Here is a 22,173-nt window from a genome sequence, read left to right on the forward strand (position 1 = left end):
TGAAAGTAGGACTATAACAAAAAAGAATCTCAACTCAGATTATCTGAAGTCGTCAAACTATTTCCTTAGGCTTCAGAGTGACTGTTTCGGAGCTCCGCGTAAGTATGTGGTTCAGTGTTCAGTAACTGATAATGGGAATGGGGACTCGGAAAGTGCAATTCTTTAATTTCCTCATAGACACGGGTATTCATTGGATCTTCATATGCTGGATTGTTGTGTCCCCTGGTCTCAGACGTTGTTCGCTGAGGTCTTCTGGGGGAGGAAAGATAAAATAGATGAGAAAGAGAGAAATGAATCTTTAACTAGCTTGCATGTATCAAACCTTGCTATGTGATGCCATGTCATTCAAGCGAACGCACCCTGAAATTCCGAAACAAGACAAAATCTTAGCTTTGTTAATGCCTTCCTGAGCCAAAATAAGAATATTTGTTTCATGCTTTGTGCGTGAGTTTTTATGTAGTGGAGGTAACCTTCAGACGCTAATATTACAAAGGATACGGGAAGAGAATATATCAAAGTTGGGAATTGCAGTGGTTTGGTAAATAGTGCGCAGGAACAACTGATCGAGAGGTTCAAATTTGAGGCACGGTAGGGTTACTGTGATGCAATCTTGAGGAAAATACGGTACTACTTTATTGTCAATGTGATGCTCTGCACCATTGAATATCGAGGGCAAGTGACAAACTATCAGAGAAACTTGATGAATCGGTAAAGGAATGGGAGGGGAGGGGAGGGGGGAGAGAAGGGGAGGGGGGAGGGGGAGGGGAGGGGATGGGGGAGGGGAAGAAGGAAATGGTTTTCAGCGATGAATAAGCCTGCCATTCAGTACGATTTGTTAAATGCTTCCTGTTGTTATTTTACAGATACATATATTTTACTAGCTCTGGCAATTTTGCTTGAACAACAGGTTACCCCACCATCACCCTTGCTTTGCTCAGGCCAATTTACCCTTCCCAAGCCTTTTCACCTCTTTATCTTCCATTGAAACTCAACTCTATCGGTTTCTATTCCACTTTTGAAAAACCACGACGGCAGTAAAAATAACAGTAAGAAATTCTTATGGTGACGATAATGACAACCATAAAAAAAAAAATAAAGGAAATGATGCTTTTGACTTACATTCTTTGCTTCCACACACAAAAGATGGCGACAGCACCAATTACAATGACTGGTACAACTATTTCCATAACAATGATGACATTGCGAAGGTGACCTGATGTCCCTTGCCCATCGGCATTTGATGTTTTGGAATTTCTGATGAAAGTAAGAATTGGCAAGCGGTCAAATACGAATATTGTTTACAGCAGTAAAAATAAATTCATCATAAGTCAAAATAAGGCATCTAGTATAATTTTTTTTAAGGCCTTCACAGTTTCCTTGCCATGCTAACTCGCCAAATGTTGATGTTCCGAATGGACAAGTAACACAAGAAGTCTGCGCCTCTTTATCCTGGTAATGACCCACTGCGCATGTCTGGCAATCTGAGGTATTGTGGAAGTATCCAACAGGACAGCTCACTATAAATAACAAAAAGGGTCGAAGATATTCAAAGTGTTTGACGTATCATCAAGCTGTTTATAAAGCTATTTCAGAGCCGTTTGAAGCACCTGTTTGTATAGCAAGGCAAGTGCATTGTGTTTTCGATAATCACATTACAATCATTCTTCAACCTCATGCGCGGAAACTCATTTTCAAGAGAAAGGTTTTGTACTTTGATTCAGTTGAAAGAATGATTTTTTGGTGCTTGGTTATGATATACTTCCTTCGTTGAGTTAATTACATCTTTCTTATTACTTACGATAGGGTCTAAACTTAACCAAGTACTCCGTAAACATCTAGGGGCTTAAAAGCTATGGGAAGATTTTAGTTCTCCTTCAGTTAGAGTTAGCGCTTTCAATACGTTTTTTCAACTCACATAATTTTTCAAATGCCTTCTGCGAAGAAATTCTGCGCCTTTGAAAGATTGTTGATCTAGAGTAGGCAGCCAATCGTATAACACCTATTTTCTTAAATAAACCAATTATAAAGCGGAAGTGAAATTGCTTTTATGGCCACTTTGGAAAACTCGGCCATTTTAGAACATTTCATAGTTATAGGGAAGTACTTAGCAAACGTGAAATAAAAAATTATCTGGCTATTCTTTCATTTGCATCATGCATCTCACTGCTCCTGTTTGTCTAAAGCGATCAAATTATTTTTTAGAATACTTGCTTATGGAAAAGTGCCAGCGTAACCAACTATCTTGGACAAAATAAGAATCTTTTAAGCAAAGTAAGTTAACCAGTCACTTTGTGTTTTGAGATTCTTAAGGATTTTTTTGATAACAAACTCTGCTTACCACATTTGGAGCCTCTTAGAACCTGTCCACTATCACATAAAAGGCGCACGAAGCGGACTTGAGGTGATTTTGAAGCATCGAAAACTAAGGAAATCCCACTGATATGAAGATTCGCATCTGTTTTGTTAAACTTTAATAATAGGTTACTGGAAATTTCTTCAGTTGTCTGATTAAGATCAGCTGCAGTCGTGTTCTCGGGCAGTGGAACTTTCAAATCAAAACTAATGGAAAGTGAAATTCTTGATGAGAGCTGATTACTTCTTAAGTCTCTTTGTCGAAGTGTTTCTGTCTGGTCTCCACATAGGAATCTCTCGACTCAGACTCCAGATGCAGACTATGGGGCCTCCACACCTCCAATTGCTGGTTTTCACGTGACGTCACTAAATTTCAGACTTCAGAACTATTGATCCTCCTGAGATTTTACTTTCATGATGTATTAGAGCAGCTAAAAACTAATATTCAGACAAATTTTCACTCCAAATGGGTTCTTGGTTTAGTGATAGACTACTCTTGAATTTCTAAGCTTTTGCGTGACGTGGCCTTTACATGACGAGCGAGAGAGCTGTTATGTTGGTTTAAAAGGTGACTTATTCAGGGAAATTCAGCTATCTGAACAGTTCTTGTATTAGAATAAAGTATTATTGTTACGTTTATGAGTTCTTAGAGAGATAAATTCACGCTTTTGTAGCAAAACTCAGTGACAGATGTTTCTGCTGGTTTCCGGCCGCCATGTTGGTGCCCATCTAGGTGGGCACCAGCATGGCGGCTCCATACAAATCTCTATAAATTTGGGAAAAACGTTTCTCCTCATATCTTCCGTAAGAAAAATTGCTGTGACCTGAATCTTGGCGAGAGTCTTTACATATCTAGCTTCTTTCTATTTCCAGATTCTAGACTAAATCGATTGAACGGTTTTTATTTTTTATTTTGATCTATTTTGAATGGCGTGACACTGAAAACCAGCAATTAAATTCTTTCTGCAAATGTTCCATATGTAATTATCCCCAGAAATTAAGGACATTTCGAGCCCGCTAACAATTATCAGCGGTATATCCTATTACACTCTGGAACAATTGAATATCAAAAGAATTCAATATGGCGGCGATCACGGCTCGATCTGCAAAGAAGAGTGTTTCGTACCATGACTTATACAATTTGAGCACTGCAGATCTTCTACTTGATGAAAAGAAAAAGAAAAGAAGACCTGCAAGAAAATCTTTGGGATTTTTCGAGGCAGAGCGATGACATGATGTCAGAATTTTGATTTGCTTTAATTTAATTTTCGCGCTAAGACTACTGAATTTGCATTCAATGCCTGGCATATTTTTATTCCGAAAAGGACCGAAACTAATTTATTTCCCTGCAAGAACATAAACAAATATGGCCGACGATTCGAAGATCAGCGTTGCTCGTGTTTAACTATTTCAGTCATAGTTTTCAACATGGCGTCTCGTCACTTACTCAACATGGAAAATAAGGGATATTCTGGCGCGTTGGGAACTTTTTCGATGGGAGAAAATGGCAATTTTACAGGATGTTTGGACGCTTCGAACTCTGTAGCCGTCAATTCGATCGAGAGCAGTTGACTTTATTGATGCACTTTCCTGTATAAATAGGCGAGTGTTTGGGATGGAGAACGACGGATTTTGAAGAACTGTATGGCGACCTAGGTCAATGATCAATGACAAAAGAACTGGCTCGGAAAGTAAGTGGTTTTTATTTATCGAGTCCCTGTGAGGTTTGATGAATAGCAGAATCAGTACTGAATATGTCTCGATCGAGAACAGACGGGACCATGAGCTCCTGATTGTTATATTTTAGAAATTTTACAAATTTCCATGCAGTTTCTTATATTATTTGGACGCCATTATGGACGAAATGCGCAAGCGCTGCCGCCATCTTGTCCAATGTTTCTGCCGATGTTCAAAACATCTTTTCATAAGCTACCCAAGCCCCTTATGTTAGCAACACCTTATTTATCAGGCCTAACAAGGCCAAAAAAGCTGTACGGGGATGCTAACTTGATGACTAACTTTGCCTTTTTGGTAGTGACAATCTAGAGTCAGTAGCATCATTGCCATAAGGCATTTTCCATGGATGCAGCCGGTACTTTGTCATTTGGAAACCATCCTCTTGACGCACGACACAAATAGAACTCTGCTGATGATTTGTTAGCGAAGTGCGACAGGGTGGTTACCAAGCGCTGCACATCGAGCTACTGAGCTACTCAACGAGAAGGACTCATAAGACAGAAATTCAGGGACGATGTGGATTTGGGTTACACAGGAATGTTCAGAGAAATGGAAGAAAGGAGAAAAACTGGTATATTTTAATGTTAAAACAAAGTTTCTGGTGGAGTAAAGAAATTGAGGATAACCAATGGAAAGGAGTAATGAAGAAATAGGAAAAGGGGATAGTTGAGTAATTGTATGGATTTACAGCAGATTACAGAGTATTGAAAAGAAAAACAGTGGGTTGGGAAAGTTTTTTTTAACCCTTTACACCCTAGATTCAGTATTTGTATTCTCCATACAGCTCTTTATACATTTCCTAAGGTGCTGACAAGGAGAATTTGTTGACCAATCAAAAGCTTCTTTAGTTGATGATCATTTCCTTTACACTCATGACCTTAACTTGTGATTTAGGTGTGATATTGTAAGGAGAAATTTGATGTCAGTCACTGTTAGGATTTAAAGGGTTAATTTTCCATTTAAGTTTTTTTTGCCCAGTGAACTGGCGAAGTAAAACCAAAATGATTAAGAAAACAACCCAACAAGAAACAACAAACAGATCTTGGAGAAACTTTCTCAGGAAAGATTCAGCTTTTCTTGAAGATACTATTTTCTCTCTAAAATTTAATATACTCAGTGGGAGACACTGTTGATTCACATGTTTACATTGCATATTAGCCCATCTCAAGATTTACAATTTTTGATGTTTTTCAGATTTTTTCAACTTGTTGTCAGCCACCCAGTCTTTTCAAAAGATGAAGATTTGCAGAAGGTTTTGAAAGAGGACAATGTGAGTTTTTCAAATAATAAGATAGTCTTACAGATATTTGGCCATGATCCCTGTGAGTGTGGGTTATTTTTTCCACAAAATTTGTAAACTGACATACAATGGCAAAACAACACTTGATTTAAACTACATAGGTATATTTTTATAAAATCAACAATAATTGTTACTATTTTCATCACAAGGGGTCCTAACTGTTTTTAGGATAAAATCAGTTGACACAACATCCACTGAGCCACCTCTAAGGGATTATGTAGAAATGGAGTGAAAATTCAACTGCAATTCACTGCAACAATAAGCTCTTCCACCAGTCAATGTTGTAGAATGGTGTAAAACAATTAAAGAAACATTGTACATGTACTTGTACTTTTCAACTTAGTGATCAGTGGCTTAATGGCATCTCTCATGCTCATACACTTACAGCGTAAGGTATAAACACTTTTTTTTTTATTACATAGCTTGCAGTGAGAAGCAAAGTGAAAAAGGGTCTTAGGACAAGTCTATATCATGAGCTGTGGATGATTTAAGGCATCATAGTCACAAGGTACAAAATGTTCCAGGATTTTTTTGTTTTTTTTGTTTTGTTTTGATTTTTTTATCTAAGAAGTCTTTATTTAGTAAAATTGTGATATCACTGGATTATTGTTTAATTACATACAGTGTATGTCTCATTCAGGGCTGTAAAATATGAATAATTGTAGTTTGAATTGTGGTATACAGAGAGACTGTTTTAACTCTTCACACCCTAACATCAGTATGCATATTCTCCACACTGTTCTCTAAACATTTTCTAGGATGCTGACATGTTTAACAATCAAGAGCTTCTGTAGTCAGTGATCAGCTCCTTTATTCTCCTGACCTTAATGTTTGATTCAGGGGGGATATGGCAAGGGGAAATTAGATGTCAGTCACTCTCAGGGATTAAGCTGCTGATTACTTGGTCCTTCCTTGTCACTGTTAACCCTTCACAGGCCTCTCAGCAGCTTGTGTTTCTCTACTAGGCCTCATTCTCTTCTGTGGGTGAAGAAACACTCTTGCCAAAGTGCAATTAACCCTTAAACTCCCAAGATCTGATTATTAATTCTCCCTTGTAGCTGCTACACATTTCCTTGTAAATTAGTTACAAGAATTTGGTGTTCAATCAGGGTAATATCTTGTACCTGATGAGTCTGAGTATTCTCATCACCTGTTTGCTGAATAATGTAAGGATATTAAAGGGAGAAGTTACATGTTCATCACTTCTGGGAGTTAAAGGGTTAATGAGGCCCTGCTCACAGATGACCTAACTTTCTTTTGAATTTAACCATTACAAGAATGATTTGGCCTTCCTAGAAATACAAATAACCAGAAGTTATTCCTTTTGGTTAGGATCTTGTTGAAGAATTTCAGAAGAAAAGAGATTTTGTGGAAGAGTACACACCACTTACCAAGGAGACATATGGGGTCAGTAGTTGTTATATTTTTCTGGCGGTGCATTATGATTCAGTAATTCCCTTCACTTTCTGCCACACAATTCATATGATGTTGGTTGGGAGAATTTGGTTTTGGATCAACTAATAATCAGAGCGTCACTTGCCTGCTTGGTGTTGTATTGATGTGGTGAGGAGAAATAATGTTTTGGTCATGCATGGGAGTTTAAGGGTTGATGGTGTAAATGCTTCTCTCTCACCACGTCAGTCTGGGCTAGGATTCTGCACCCTGAGCTTCTTGTGGGTGAAGGATAGATTACATTTACATGCATCTTTTTGGTTTGCTTTAGGGGTCTTTTATGAGGGAAAAAAAGACCTGGAATTCCAAAATGCCAACTCTGCTGGAAACTGTGGTTGAAAAGCCAGAATGTCTAATTGTCAATAATAACATAAACAATTAAGTTATGATTCTGTAAATTGGTTGCGCCAAACAGCACCTATGATGAGAACAAGGTTTTAGAGGAAAGTCAGATTTGGTTTTAGCTTCTAAACTTGTAAGATTTGACAATTTTGAGATTTTTTCCTTCAATAAATAAATGTTTTTCTACTTATGATTTTTTGTAGAACTTCACCAAAATGGTACACATTCAGCAACGTATGTAGCAATGTTTTATTTGCTGGAATGTTTAATCTGCATTAAGGTTGTTTAGGCTGAAATAGTGAATTACAACTTCAAATCTCATGATTTTGGTGAATGGTCCAGTCTAGAGAATTTTAACAGAAAGTATGGCTAAAAACATTGATATCTAAAGAACATCCATGTAAAAACAACATGAGGGTGGCAAAGACATACCTGAATTATTATTCAACCATAGAGTATTGTAATGTATCAGGATGTTACAAAATATATGATTGATTTTGATAATAAATGATACTGTATGATTATGACAATCTCACCATGATGGCATATTAATACATATGTAAGTTTGGTAATTTTGAATTTCTTTGTGAATTTCAGGTGTTGCATTAGCAGTGAATGATTTTAGTTCTGACATCATGACAGCATCTGCTGGTGATGATAATAGTACCAAGGAATTGAAAGGGTTTGTTGTTCTTTGTCTGAAATTGCTGAATGATATGATTTTGTAATAATGACTTAATATTTATTTCATATCTTTCCATTTTTAACCTGTGGTGGCAAACTTACAATGCAAGCAATGATGGACCAGACATAGTTTGGCTGATCTTTTTCCCATGTGAATAACCACTGTTTTACCACATCTTACGTGCTAGCTCTGCTCTCTGTAACCATCATGAGAACTGGTAATAAGAGTTACCAGTTAACTTGGTACCTCTCTCTGATCTTGTTACATGTGATTGAGTATGTTCTTTCATGTGATTCACATAAGGCTGCACTAAGGAATAGACTCGAAGCTCAAGTCGAGCTTCTGAATAATTATTGTTAACACCAGAATTGAAGAATCCCAAATTGTTTTATGCATTCTTTTTTATTTTCAGCTTCAAAAAGCCAAAGATGATACAGAGGAAGCATACAATTCAATTTCAGAAGCTGCAAAAAAGCATTAGCTCACTCCAGGTGTTCAGTTAGTAAAACAGAGCAAAGACTGGAGCAGAAAAGTGAAACAGCAAGAGAGGCTTGGGTTGGGTGGGATTTATTGAGTGACTCAACCCAAGCCTCTCTCACTTTTTCACTTCTCTGCTACTATAGCACTGTTTACTATCACACTTTGTTTTACCAACTGAATGCCTGGAACAGGTTATTCAGGCAATAATCATAACCATTACAATTTCTTCAAATGTGATTGGTGCATTAGCTGCTTCATTTTTCACTCATCATTCTGTACAGCTGTAATTGGACAATATAATTGGACAGTTGGCTGTAATCAGACACCTGTGATCGGACTGTTGAAGCAACCAGTCATATGAAGTCCACTCAGCCAAATCCACCAATCACAGAGTTAATCACAATAACGACGGCAACAACCACTTGTCTTTAAAAAAAATGCAGAATTTCCAAGATGGAGACATATTTTTTACTTTAGACTTTGTCTCTTCCAGAGACATTTGACCTATATGTATTTGTTGTTTTCAGAAATTGTAACAATTAATATTAATTGGTAACAAGACTTCTTGTTGTCCAATTCTTTCTGTAATCATACCTGGGATTGACAAATTGGTCTCCTGTTTCATGGTCGTCCAATTTTGTTAATCACGTGTATGATGACAACAAACCTAATTAGACTCCACTCAGTTCTATTACCATTGTAGATTGGCTGGAAATGGTGGCAAAAATCTAGCAATGACTTGAAATTTAATCAACAAATATTTGATGACAGAAAGAAATTTTTCAAATTTGTGAAGGTTACCAGCCTTGAATCAAGGCTCCAGTACATTCAATAAACACTTAACATGGTGAATTTTCAACTTTATTTTTTTTTCATGCAGATCACCATTATACTAAATATATATTATATTATAAATTATATTATACTAAAGAGTCTTTTACGTTCACCACAGGTATCCCAAACTCACGTCTGGAGAAAAAAGCGAACGATTTATTCATGTAAGCGTCACGCATTCTGTGACGCAGTACTGAGTTACGAGAGGAAACCCTTTCTGTTCAGGAATAACAGTGATAGGGAAAGCAAGCTAAAATGGCAGAAATCGCCAAAAACAACAACGGGCACACAAGATGAGAATAAGTTTTATTAATTTTTACGTGTAAAATGTTCGATTTCGAAATATTTGTGGTTGTAAATCGACCATTTTCCATCCCCCATAACGGTTCCTCTCGTAACTTATCACTGCGTCACACAACGCGTGACACTTTCATCTTTTTCCCGAGACATGAGCTTCGGACACCTGTGTCCTCACCAACGAGTTTGCCACACACTTCGAAAAAGGGGACTCTCTGGGACCTGGTTATTAGTTATTCCCTGAAAGGGAGGGTGGTGTGGAGCTGAGTATTTTGGTTTTGTAACTATAACATCTACATGATCCCCCAATAAGGCTCCGTGGTATTCTATTGATTCCTCCCCTCCCCACCCAATATGCAGTCAATCTTCTATAGTCCTTCTTTTAACTTTGTGAGAGACAACTGATTCCCCCTCTGTTTCCTCTGAAACCCATACGAACTCCCCTCTCCCCCAAAAGAAAAAATTTTCTTTCAGCCCCCCTTTCCCCCCAGGCTATAAAAATGACTCTTTCTGTACCGCTGGTTTTTCAGAATTTAAGCCCAAAACCGTTTAATTTTCCTAATGACCCTCCTCTGTTGAAGGCCTAAATGTAATAACTGTCCTAAATGTAATAAAGTCCTAAATGTAATAACATTTGGTCCTAAATGTAATAAAGTCCTAAATGTAATAACATTTAGTCCTAAATGTAATAAGCCTCTAATGCAATCGTTTAACTCCTTCAGTGCATTGTTGTTATGGCGGACATCCACCTTGAGATGTTAAAGTGGCAGCTGTTGCACCAAAAAACCGCTGACCAGTATACATATCACACTATGGGCTCGCTGATATCAATGGGCGTCCTTTTACTTGCTGGACATAAGAAATATCAGCAGTCGAAGTATGGTCCTTTGAGCGGTTTATTGATCGAGTTGGAAAAAATTATTTCCAGCCTAAAGTAGGCTTGTGCTTGGCTGGAAGCTCAATAGGATGGAATCGATTGGTACGTAATCATTAGGACTTTTTGGAAAAGAAATTTACTACAATTGATGATGAACTAGCATGTTATTATTGATGTTATCGTTCGTCTGAAAGTCCTAAGTACTGATGCACCATTTTAGAGCAGTCTGAATGATTTCGCTGTCACATGTTAATCCAAACGAAAAGTGTTATCATCAATAGTGTTACTGAAATTTTGCACATCTATGTTATTCAGTGTCAATTGATTTTAATGAAGCATTTGAGTTCGTTTTTAAGAATGACTACCTTGATTTATTCAATTTTGAACCTGGGATATTGCATTTGTAGCCCTCTATGGCTTTACTCCACCTCAGTAATCAGTTCATGTACCATATGACTATAAATGGAAACTGTTGAGCTTTCCTTTTTCATTCATCTATTTATCTATTCATTTTCTCCCCTCACGGCCGGGAGAAGAGATGAAGTCAAAAAATGAAATGTAGACTTGAGATCAACTTTAAAATATATGTTTTCCCAATATTTCGGTTCGGGAACTGATGAACCTGTCATAAGGGGATAAAGGAAAAAAATGAATGGTTTATCAGACCATCAACTGACCATCATGCGTTGAATGTTGTAGCTCAATGCTCTTGCGTGGAAAAAAGGCAACATGTCGAGACCTGTGATCGTGAAATGGTATAATATATGATTGGTCAGTGGATATCTTGCTCTGTAAGTCACTTTATCATATAGCTAGCAGCGCGCGCGAGCAAGATGAAGTGAATCCTGTGTTCTGATTGGCTACCTGAGCGGGAATGATGGGCCCACCCTCACCCGCTTTGGATTCCCCGTATTGACCCCACGCAAGAAAACTTACAAAGTTCGTAACTTTTGGACAATGTCGGCATATACATAGAAAAAAAATAAACGACCCTCTTGGGTTTATTGTGTTGCAAACACAGTTGGCTTTCACTATCGGTTCTCGAAATAAACAAGCCATTCTTGATTCTTATCAAAGCTTTTCTATACAATGAATCCTTTAATGATTAAGCCAAGAGAATACAAACTCTCTTGACCAAGCTTGTTCGGTCAAGATGACTGGATGTTAGCCTCGTTCTTTTTTTACCTTTTTTACGGACCGAGACTTCGTCTCAGTCCATAAAAACGCAAAAAAAAAAAAAGACAAAAAAAAAAAAGAACTCGCCCAATATCCAGCCATTTTGACTTCACGCTTGGTCAATAACACTTATGAATATGTTTTATGCAGACCCATACAAATCTGGTAAGGAAAGACAGTACAAAAAATGCACTTACGAGCCCGGAATTTGTCTAACGTATAGGTCAGTGGACTTCCTTTTCCTTGTAATTTGGTTCATGAAGTGTTAACTCCAGCACTGATCACACAAGCATATCGTCAAAATCTGTTACACTTAATTAAGAGTCTGAGCCCATGATATAAAGAGAGCTATTGATCAGCGTTGTCATTGCTTTTGCGTCCGTCAATTTGATGCCAAAAGCACATCAGTATAAGGTTTTGTAGCCAATGCTTCTCAACCTACGTCTTTAGCAAATAAAAAGACCCTGATTAATATCAGCGAGCCCGCAATATGCCATGAATACAGGTCAGAGGATTCTTTGGTGCAATAGCTGTCACTTTAACATCTCAATGTTAGCACAGTTAAACGATTGCATTGGAGGCTTATTACATTTAGGACCTAACGTTATTACATTTAGGGCTTTCTTACATTTAGGACCAAATGTTATTACATTTAGGACCAAATGTTATTACATTTAGGACTTTATTACATTTAGGACAGTTATTACAATTAGGACTTCAACATCCTCCTCCTAGCCCTACCTTAACCTACAATTTAGTCATCTTCTGTTTGAATTTCTGATGAGATCAAGGCGCAAATCTGTCTGCTGCTGACGTTGTAGAGGCATTACAATATCATCAGATATACTGCGCTATGCAAATCAGTTTCACTTTAAAGCGTGGTAGCTTCCGAGCGGTACTTTGTCATTTTGCTGGCTGAAAACGAAGACGTGTTCTCTCGATAGTTCCTGAAATCCTTAAAGAAGTAAGTATAGATCACTTGTAATCTAGATTTGAGGAGCAAATTCCGACTAGTGTTTGATTACAAGACCAAAGCTCAGTGTAAGATCCATTAAGGGTGTTATCCCAAATTCTCGCTCGTACGCTCAAACTGCAAACGTTAACGGCTCTGTGAACGAGTTCAACCTCGCTTCATTTTAATCATTTACCAAATGTGAAATCGATTTCGTTTTGCATACAACAATTTGGGAATTTGTCCTTTATTCAAATTGAGAACTATGGTCTCTCTTAACTTGACAGAATTACTACGATTCTTGATTTGCTGAATTAGAAATCTTATCTTGTTTGAAAAGACTGGTTATTCATCGTCGTCTAATACAATATTAGATAAAGTACTATCGTTTCATGCGCTTTGTTTTCACCTCCGATGTACAGATCGGGACGTTTGGATTGCAAGCAAACGATAAGGAGTAATATTTACCAGTCTTTTTCCTCAAGGCGCTGAAATTAGCCTCATCGGCAAGTACATTGTGTTATTGTGTAATTTAGTTGTTTCTGTAGCGGGTCAGGACTTGCTAATTTTGAAACTGAAACGAAACATCCACCTGTTTTTGGATAACAGCAAGCAAGAAATACAACTCTAGTCTTCGATTTAGAGATTGTTAAAGGATCATGAACTTTCTTGTCGATTTAGTCATTGCGTATGTTCTGATGTTGGGGAAGTTTTGCGAATGTATGTTGTCTAAGAGAACACTGTAGAAACAAACTGACAAAAACAACTCCGCAGTCGATCAGAGATCTTTTCGAATTCATCGTTTTCCATCAACATTTTCCCCTAATGTTGTAACCTTATACGCTGTTAGCTGGCGGTGTATATTGAAGAAGAATTATAAGTTGTGTTATTGCTGAAGACTGTGAACTTTATACTGAATTGTTCGTTCGAAAGCTTTTCCTTCGGTGAAAGACGCTCAATTTGTAACTTTCTCCTTGTTTGCCCCAAGAATTGTTTCAATGCGGTTCAAAAATAAAATTTGAGCAGAACATTGTAGAAGAAGACATGCCAATATAGTTGATCTTTGTTCAAGAGCTTACTCCAATTACTTGCAATATCACACCAGACACGACTCCAGTTAGTCTGCTTTGTATTCAGAGAGGTAATGTGGAAAGGTGTGCAAGTAAACCCCCCTTCCCTTCTCCCCAGAACCCATTCCTGCCGATTCGAGAATTTCTTGAAATATTTCTATAAGGACGGGGGGGGGGGGGGGGGGGAGCTGATGTGCTTTGCTTTTTATAATTTCTTTACCTACCTCGGACTAAATTGCTCAGCTTTCACTCAACGGATCAACGCACAAATGTGACGTTTGCGGTTATCGACATCATTAAAAAGACGCAATGTCATTGGATTATTATTTGTTTGGGTGGCAATACGTAACACTCTGGTTCCACTTTCGTGTTCCTGTCTACGAGTTGAAGGCTGGTTGCGCATAAGCAATTTTTGTTTGGTTTCTTGCCTGGTTGAAATTTTGACGTTTTCACAGAAATCAAAACTAACTGTTGTGCTTATTACATAGATTCTTTGAAAAAGATTTTCACAGTCTGTTAAAAAGGCTGTTTGAAATCTAATGTTTTATCCTTGTTAAAGGACTTTGATCAAAACATTCTTGGACATAATTTAAATTCTATTGTTGTAGTAATCATATCAGACACGTTTGCTTGAAGGTTACTTCTTCATCCGCCTTTTTTCTTGAGTTAGGGATGTTAAAATAGTGTGTATATTAATTCCCCTCCCCTCCCCCACCCCATTTTCGCTAATAGGGAAGTTTTCTAGCAAGAAATACAGTACATGTCTTCGATTTCGAGATTGATAAAGGATCACAAAATTTCTTGTCGATTTAGTCATTGCGTATGTTTTGATGTTGGGGAAGTTTTGTGAACGTATGTTGTCTAAGAGAACACCGTAGAAACAAACTGGCAAAAACAACTCCGCAGTCCATCAGAGATCTTTTCGAATTCCCCGTTGTTTATAAAAATAAACAAGCATAATTCTTTCTTAAGATATTGCCTTATGGACCCGGGGGTGGGGGGGAAGCTGGTGTGCTTTGCCTTCCCAGGTTGCAGTTTTTTTAACCTATCCCGAACTAAACAGCTCAGCTTACATTTAACGGATCAGCGCACAAATGTGACGTTTGCGGTTATTGACGCCATCTAAACAGAGGCAATTTTATTGAATAATTATTCGTTAGGGTCCCAATACGTAAGACAGTGGTTTCACTTTCGTGTTCTGTTAGAGTTGAAGGCTGGTTGCGCATGAGCCATTTTTGTTTAATGTCTTGTCTGGTTGTTGCTGAATTCTCTACTTCGTTAAGGAAAAATTTTTGCGGAGCGCTGGTTCGACAACCAATAGGACTATATCGTTCCGCTTTCTTGCGGTTATTTATGATCCATACAATATCAGTACTTTCTACGTTCAATCGATCTCGATCTTTTGTTACAAGATAATGATTCTATTTATCTGCTATTACAACGGAAATACACGCCTAAACTACGTAAAACCAAGACTGACATTAGGTATTTGATGTTTTCTAAAATCCCAAGCTATTTCCTTTCAACTTGATTTTAACAGCTGTTTCCCATTCTACTCTGATCAACATTTCTGTTATTTACACTCGATCGCACGCACCAGTTACAGCACGAATGACACATCACGCAACGTCACAGGATATTCCAACCAAAACACGCACGCACAGTTTCCCTAGAAAATTCCTTATCTGATTATTTGAGACCATTATTGATTGTCTATATCACTTCTGCTGTGCGCAATCCGAACATTCTTGCTACATGTCTGTCATTACTATGCTACGCTCAATTATACATCTAAATCTTAAGTAACCCTGAGCTTAATTGCTGAATTAGAAATTAAAGCATCACGCGATACGCTTCGCTTACAAGAATGTCGCTACACTGGCTGAAATTTTGACGCTTGCATGGAAATCAAAACTAACTGTTGTACTTGTTAAAAAGGCTGTTTAAATTAAATTTGTTATCCGTACTTCTGCTCCGAAAAGGACTTTGATCGAAATATTCTTGGACATAATTTAAATTAGATTGTTGTAGTAATCACGCCAGGCACGCGTGCCCGAAGGTTGCCTCATCATCCGCTTTTTTCTTGAGTTAGCGATGTTAGAATGGTGTTTATATTAATACCCCCGACCCCCACCCACTTTCGCTGATAGGGAAGTTTGCTAGATAACTACCCACTGAACTGGGGAAGGGGACATATCCCATGCTCTACGGTGAGGAACTCCTTCGTTCTCCTCATTTTAGTCATTTAGTCAAGAAGTTTGAACAATAATCTTGACTAATACATAATACATGTAGGGTGCAAACTTTAAAGCTTGTGAGATCTCTTGTGAGGGAGATAAAGAAGAAAAAAAAATAACAGTAATGAAAACAAATTCTGTGTCTTTTTAAATCATGTTCCAAATGTCAGTATTCCATAGAATGACGCCTGTTAATTCCAATAGAAATCCTTTTTTCATCCAGTTTTTATCAAAAATTCCATTTCGTTTTTCAGTATTCCTTCATTACGCATGACCAGCTGCGAATGTAATCCTCGACTGATTACGGTCACATAAACCGTGGACAGAAAGTAAACATTTTTCGAAGTACATGCAAAAGAAACCTTAAGCAACAGAAACTCAGTAATTGTTGCAGTAGTTGATGCAGAAGTCGTAGGATAGCTGCTTCCGCGAGAACGAGTTCAGAATGTATAAAAGCGTATATAAGAAGTTTTAATATCCATTAGATAATTGGGTCAAAGCGCTTGAAATGTCTGTGTCATTTTGTGAAATAACTTACATGTTGCCCTGCGTTTGTCCAGTAAGAAATCACAGATGACGTCAAAATTTGGTAAGAACAAAGAAGAGGCACAAGAAGCGCAGCTGAGTGTGTCACTGATGTTTTTACCACATTTGTGACGTCATCTGTTATCTATTATCATAAAGAACCCAGCATGTTTTGTACAATAAATGCATTTGTCCTCCTATAGATCTTAGGTAATAACCAAACACAGTGCCTGCGTTTTTTGCTTATGATATAAAAAAAGAACCTACAGATAATTTTGCTGCTTGAGCAGCTTTAAAAGCACGTGATTATAAACTGTTCAACCTTTGATTGCAGACAGTTCAAGTATTCCCAAGTTTTGTCAAACTTTTAGAACGGTATGTATTATCTAACTCACTGATTCGAAAGTAAGTTCCAAGTAACCTTTAAACGGAAGTTGCGTGACATGTGACTCACGCAGTCACGGTTAGGTTAAGATTGAAATAGGAGAGCTGATAATTAGAGTGATAGGTTTGAGGAGAGAGCGTTGGAAGTTGCGTGACATGAGACTCACGCAGTCACGGTTAGGTTAAGATTGAAATAGGAGAGGTGATAATTAGAGTGATAGGTTTGAGGAGAGAGCGTTGGAAGTTGCGTGACATGAGACTCACGCAGTCACGGTTAGGTTAAGATTGAAATAGGAGAGGTGATAATTAGAGTGATAGGTTTGAGGAGAGAGCGTTGGAAGTTTGTGACGTGGTGAACGTTGATGATAAACAATGAAAGAACCTGACGATTGAGAGTACAGTGTACCCCACAAGTTCGGTACACTTTTTCTCTAAATTTCTTTTTGTTTCAGATCTTAAGCTACACAGTAGTTATTTCTTTCCTTTCGCCGAGAAACCACGGGTTACCATAGCACGTAAATTAAAGTTAACTGTCACGTGTGGTGTGTATCATTATCCTCATTATCATCATCATCGCTCGTTGGGCCAGTAAGTGCATAAGGCCGTCATATTGTCCGCCCAACCCCCCTGTTGCGTGCCGCCACCCCAGCCACAATCCAGCTCTTCCATATCGCCTTGCCTCTTTCCTTTCCTTTTACTGTCTTTGGTCTCCTTCTCGCCCTTTGACATTCTGGTGTCCACCCCAATACCACAAAAGAGTCGTTCACACCTTCTCTCCAGAGTAAATGTCCTAAACAGTTCCACCTTCTTCTTCCCAACTCGCAACTAATTTTATTGGTGTCTGCCATTTCAACTACTCTCCTGTTTGTCATTCTTTGCTGCCATCTAGTCCTGAGTATCCGTCTTAGGCATTAGTACTGAAAAATTTTCAGTGTTCTTTCATCGGTCTTTGTGATCTTACATGTTTCACAACCATGTAGCAGGACCGGTCGGAGTAAAGTCGGGAATTGGCACATCTTGGCTCTCTTTCCATTCCTCTGGCTACCCACACCCTCCATAGCCTCTGGAATGCACCTCGCGCCTTCTGCAGTCTGTTCCTAATGTCTTCACTGCCTCCACCTTTCTTTTCTTTTCTACAATAGCTCCAAGATACACAAACTCCTCGACATCTTTCACTTCTTCACCATTCACCACAATGCTCTCCCTGTTCGTTGCAAACTCCATCCTCAGTGTCCTGCTGTTGTCTTCCTCATGATCCAATCCATAGTCAGTAGGAATAAGAATCCTGACATTACGCATCCCTGCTTTACTCTTGACTAAATCTTGAACCAGTCTGATATCTCCCATAGTATAGTATAGTATAGTATAGTAGTATAGTAGTAGTAGTATAGTATAATCTTTATTCAAGCACGAAACAATTCATCAGCAATTACATTGACTAAAACTATTTAAAAATTAAAACACTAACTAATATTTAAAAGCTGTTTTCCGTGAATGCCGTGCGTTATAGAGTGGCATTGATCTTGCGTTTAAATAACCCCAGAGACTCTGTGTTCCTTATATCACATGGAAGACTATTCCATAATGTGGCTCCACTATAGCTAAAGCTTTTTCGATAATAGTTAGTGCGAGGTAGAGGAACATTGAGTTTATTTTCAGAGTCCCTGAGGTCATAAGCAGAGTTACGCCATTTAAACTTAGAATTAAGATATTCAGGAGCTAGCCCGTGCAGACATTTGAAAACCATGGTAACTCTATGAATTTCCTGCTGGCTTGTCAGATTTTTCCAACTTAAAAATTCAAATAGCTTAGTTGCATCGGCATCATAGCTGGAAAATGTCAAAACACGGGCTGCTCTAATCTGTAATTTCTGCAGCTTATCTCGTAGCGTTATCCCACAGCTACCCCAGACAATGTCACAGTAATCAAAGTGAGGTTTTACTAAAGCTTGGTAAAGCAGATGTAAGGTCGATGCTGGGATCAGATGCCTGACTCGCTTTAGGCACCAGATACCAGAGGCAATCTTTTTTGTTAATTTTTCGATGTGACTATGCCAATCGAGCCTATCGTCTATAATCACACCAAGCGATTTTGTAGAAGTAACCTGGCTCACCTGAGTGCTGTTCATTCTAATTGTTGGTGAAGCTGTGAGAGTACCCAGTCTCTGCCTTGACCCTATTAGCATGAATTCGGTTTTTGTCATATTCAGTGTGAGTTTATTCGCTTGTAGCCAGTTGAAAACGTTTGTTAAGTCCTCATTCAGACAAAGCTGTATACTCTCAAGATCACCGCCCGCATATGTAAGGTGTGTGTCGTCAGCATACATCCTCGGCTCACAATTTGATAAACAATTTGGAAGATCGTTGATATATAATAAAAACAATAGTGGACCGAGGATGGTCCCCTGGGGGACGCCGCAAGTTAATGAGCAGCTGCTGGACAGCGACCCGTTCACAGAACATTTCTGTGTGCGGTTTTCCAAGTATGACTGAAACCATTTGAAAGATTTGCCATGTATGCCATAATAGTTTAATTTCGATAGGAGGATCTGATGATCAACAGTGTCAAAAGCTTTTTTCAAATCTAGAAAAATGACTCCATTGATTTTCCCGTTGTCAATATTATATGCCCAAGAATCTGTCGCTTCCAACAATGCTGTTACAGTTGAATGAGTAGCACGAAACCCTGATTGATTTTGATATAGAATATCATGTTCTTCCAGATAGGCATACAATTGATCGTAAACTATCCTTTCAAACACTTTCGCCACTATTGGAATCACCGATATTGGGCGGTAATTGTTGACATCATCGCGGTTACCCTGTTTAAAGAGAGGTGTAACCCTTGCATATTTCCAATCATCTGGGAACTTCCCTTGGCTAATAGATTGATTGAAAATATCACATATCGGCACACAAATAAGGTCAGCGCATTCCCTGATAAACCTAGCAGATATTGTGTCAAGGCCCGTTGCTTTTGACTTGTCTAGTTTATTTAAAAGTGAAAATACTTTATTTGGATTAGTAGGTTGGAGCTCAAACCGTTTATCTGTACCGGCAAGATATCGTTTATAGCTACTACTATCAAAATCTATCTCACTGGCAAGTTTTGGACCAATATTAGCAAAATGGTTGTTGAATTCGTTTGATAGCTCCAGTGGATTAGTTATCGTTATTAGTTATCGTTAATCCATTCACTTCCATTCCATTCCATTCCATCCGTCGATTACGGCGCATTCAAACTCTCCGTATATCCCTACTACCACTCTCACCATTCTGCGCGGAATTCCATAGCTCCCCGTGGTGTTCCAGGAGCTTTCTCTGTGTACCGAATCAAGGGCTTCTTTTCAAAGTCCACAAAGTGCGTGTGCAGACTCGCCCTCCAGCATTTGCCTGCTCTAAGATGTTTCTTTAATGTAAAGATCTGTTCAGTTGTATTTCCATTTGGTCTAAAGCCGGCCTGCTCTTTTTTAAGCTTCTTGTCTAAACCTTTCTTGATCCGTTCTAGCAGCATCCTGTGGAATATTCTATTGATGGTGGGTAGCAAAGTCACTCCTCTCCAATTTTTACAATCAAGCAATCACCTTTCTTAAATATATTGACAACAAGTCCCTTCTTACACACTTCTGGTCACCTTTCACTTTTCTAAAGCCTGTTATATCATCAGTCTGCCCACTTGCGGTGTATTCCATGTCAGCCCTTAGTAGGTCTGGGCCCTGGCTTTGTTTTCCTGAACGCATCCTTAACCTCTTGTATTCGCCATTTTCCTACATCGATTTCCTCAATCAACTCCAGTTCTTCTGTTTCTTCTTTCTCTTCCACCGGATTTGTGGGGTCATCTCTGTTTAAAATTTTACTCAAGTTCTCTACCTAGCTCTGCAATCTTTCTTGTGATTCTGTCTTATGCACCCCCAGTTTGTCTTTCACACGCAATTCTCGCTTCCTCTGTTCCCGGCTGTTGTCTTGGTTATGCTGTTTAGCTCCTCGTTTCTACCATTTTCAGGGGCCTTGTCTGTTACTGTAGCCCTTTCCTCCAACCAATTCCTCTTATCCTCCCTAGCACTCTTTTTCACTTCCTTTTCTTTCGCACTATACTCCTCTCTCTATCGTTGTTCAAGTCCTTCCAATCTCGCACCCTCTATATTAAGTTTTGCGTCTTAACCCTCCTGAATTTTTTCCCACGTCGTGTCTTCTATCCATGGCTTGCTCTCCATTTTTACCTTCCAATAACTTTCTATGTGGAATCTCTGTACGTCACCAAGATCTTGTCGTGCTTCCTTTGAATCTTCTATATCTCATATCGTTGCAAACCTGTTCTTCACTTTAATGTTATATCTCCTCCTGATCTCTTCACTTTGCAACTAACGCACGTAAAATCTCATACTTGTTTTCTTCTTCCCATGCGCCTTTGCCAACTTTAGTCTCATTCTGGTTCTCATCAGGTAGTAGTCACCATATACGTCTGCTCCTCTCATCACTCTCGTGTCCGGAATCGATGTTCTCATGCGTCCATTCACAAAGACATGGTCGAGCTGGTTAACAGTCTTCCCACCTGGTGACTTTCAGGTCAGCTTATGGATCTCTTTATGTGGGAAACTGTTCCAGTTACAACTAAGCCATTCGTACCACAGAGGTCACATAACCTTTCCTATTATCATTCATGACTCCGACACTAAATTTCCTCAGTACCTCCTCTCTGTTAATGTTGTTACTCCCGTAAGCGTTCAGGTCTCCCATCATCAAAATCATATCATGACTACTGCAGCTTGCAACAGAGTCTAGCTGTTGATTGTTAAATTCATCATTTCCCTCGTCCATCGTACCGTCTGTTGGTGCATATGCTTTTATTACCGTTAGCTTTTGTGGTTTGAGTAGAATCTTGCCTTAATGGTTCTCATGCAGATTGGCATCCATTCCATTAAGGCTCTCTTTGTCCTCACACTCATCATGATGGGGACTCCTCCTTGTTGCATTCCCTTATCTCCCACGTACGCCACCCTCTCACTACCTTGCAGTGTTCTTGATCCCATCAGCATGCTTGAACTAAGGGAAAAGTGATCCTTGATGTTGGGAGACTTGCAATTTAGCTTTTGTAAGATTACCATCACCGATTACTTCACAAGCTGAAAAAAAACTACCAGCTCAGCAGAAGACGATAATCGTACAGCTTAAAAACTCCCTTGTCATTGACTTCGACCATGAGTTCCCTGCGTAATTTTGTTCTTGGACTGAGTGATTCAGTGTCAACATTTTAACCTATTTTTTTCTCTCTAATATGCGAAGGGGCTAAATCAGGTGAGATCTCTCAAGTTCCATATTTCAGGTCGACTGTGTCTCGAAAAATACCTATCGTGGAACCAAGTGAACACTGAAAGAGTGAACAATGAAAGAAAGAAACAAATTAACAAATAAGGAAGCAAGAAGATGGTTTCTTTCACATATAAACCGTATCCTTGTTGCTCTGAACACTTTTC

At 38.7% G+C, this 22,173-nt stretch overlaps 1 protein-coding gene, 1 long non-coding RNA gene and 1 pseudogene across 3 annotated transcripts in view; all 3 read left to right on the forward strand.

The window, feature by feature from the left end:
• LOC149046076 (uncharacterized) overlaps nucleotides 1-22,173 on the forward strand; it is a 59,898-nt gene that overhangs the window by 25,535 nt on the left and 12,190 nt on the right. The window contains exon 2 of the long non-coding RNA XR_016186620.1: nucleotides 6,722-6,796. This is a non-coding gene — a long non-coding RNA (uncharacterized LOC149046076). The remainder of the gene's footprint in view (nucleotides 1-6,721; nucleotides 6,797-22,173) is intronic.
• Nucleotides 1-22,173, forward strand: part of LOC149046079 (uncharacterized) — a 42,011-nt pseudogene that overhangs the window by 14,507 nt on the left and 5,331 nt on the right. The gene's annotated exons all lie outside the window — the stretch shown is intronic.
• The window catches only part of LOC149046080 (sorting nexin-6-like), a 64,961-nt gene continuing 50,462 nt past the window's right edge, over nucleotides 7,675-22,173 (forward strand). The window contains exon 1 of the mRNA XM_089206522.1: nucleotides 7,675-7,865. Coding sequence (XP_089062648.1) covers nucleotides 7,819-7,865 — 47 coding nt within the window. The 5' untranslated portion in view covers nucleotides 7,675-7,818. The remainder of the gene's footprint in view (nucleotides 7,866-22,173) is intronic.

This window comes from Pocillopora damicornis, chromosome 5 (genome assembly GCF_964200805.1).
Source record: "Pocillopora damicornis chromosome 5, jaPocDami1.2, whole genome shotgun sequence".
NCBI lineage: Eukaryota > Metazoa > Cnidaria > Anthozoa > Scleractinia > Pocilloporidae > Pocillopora > Pocillopora damicornis.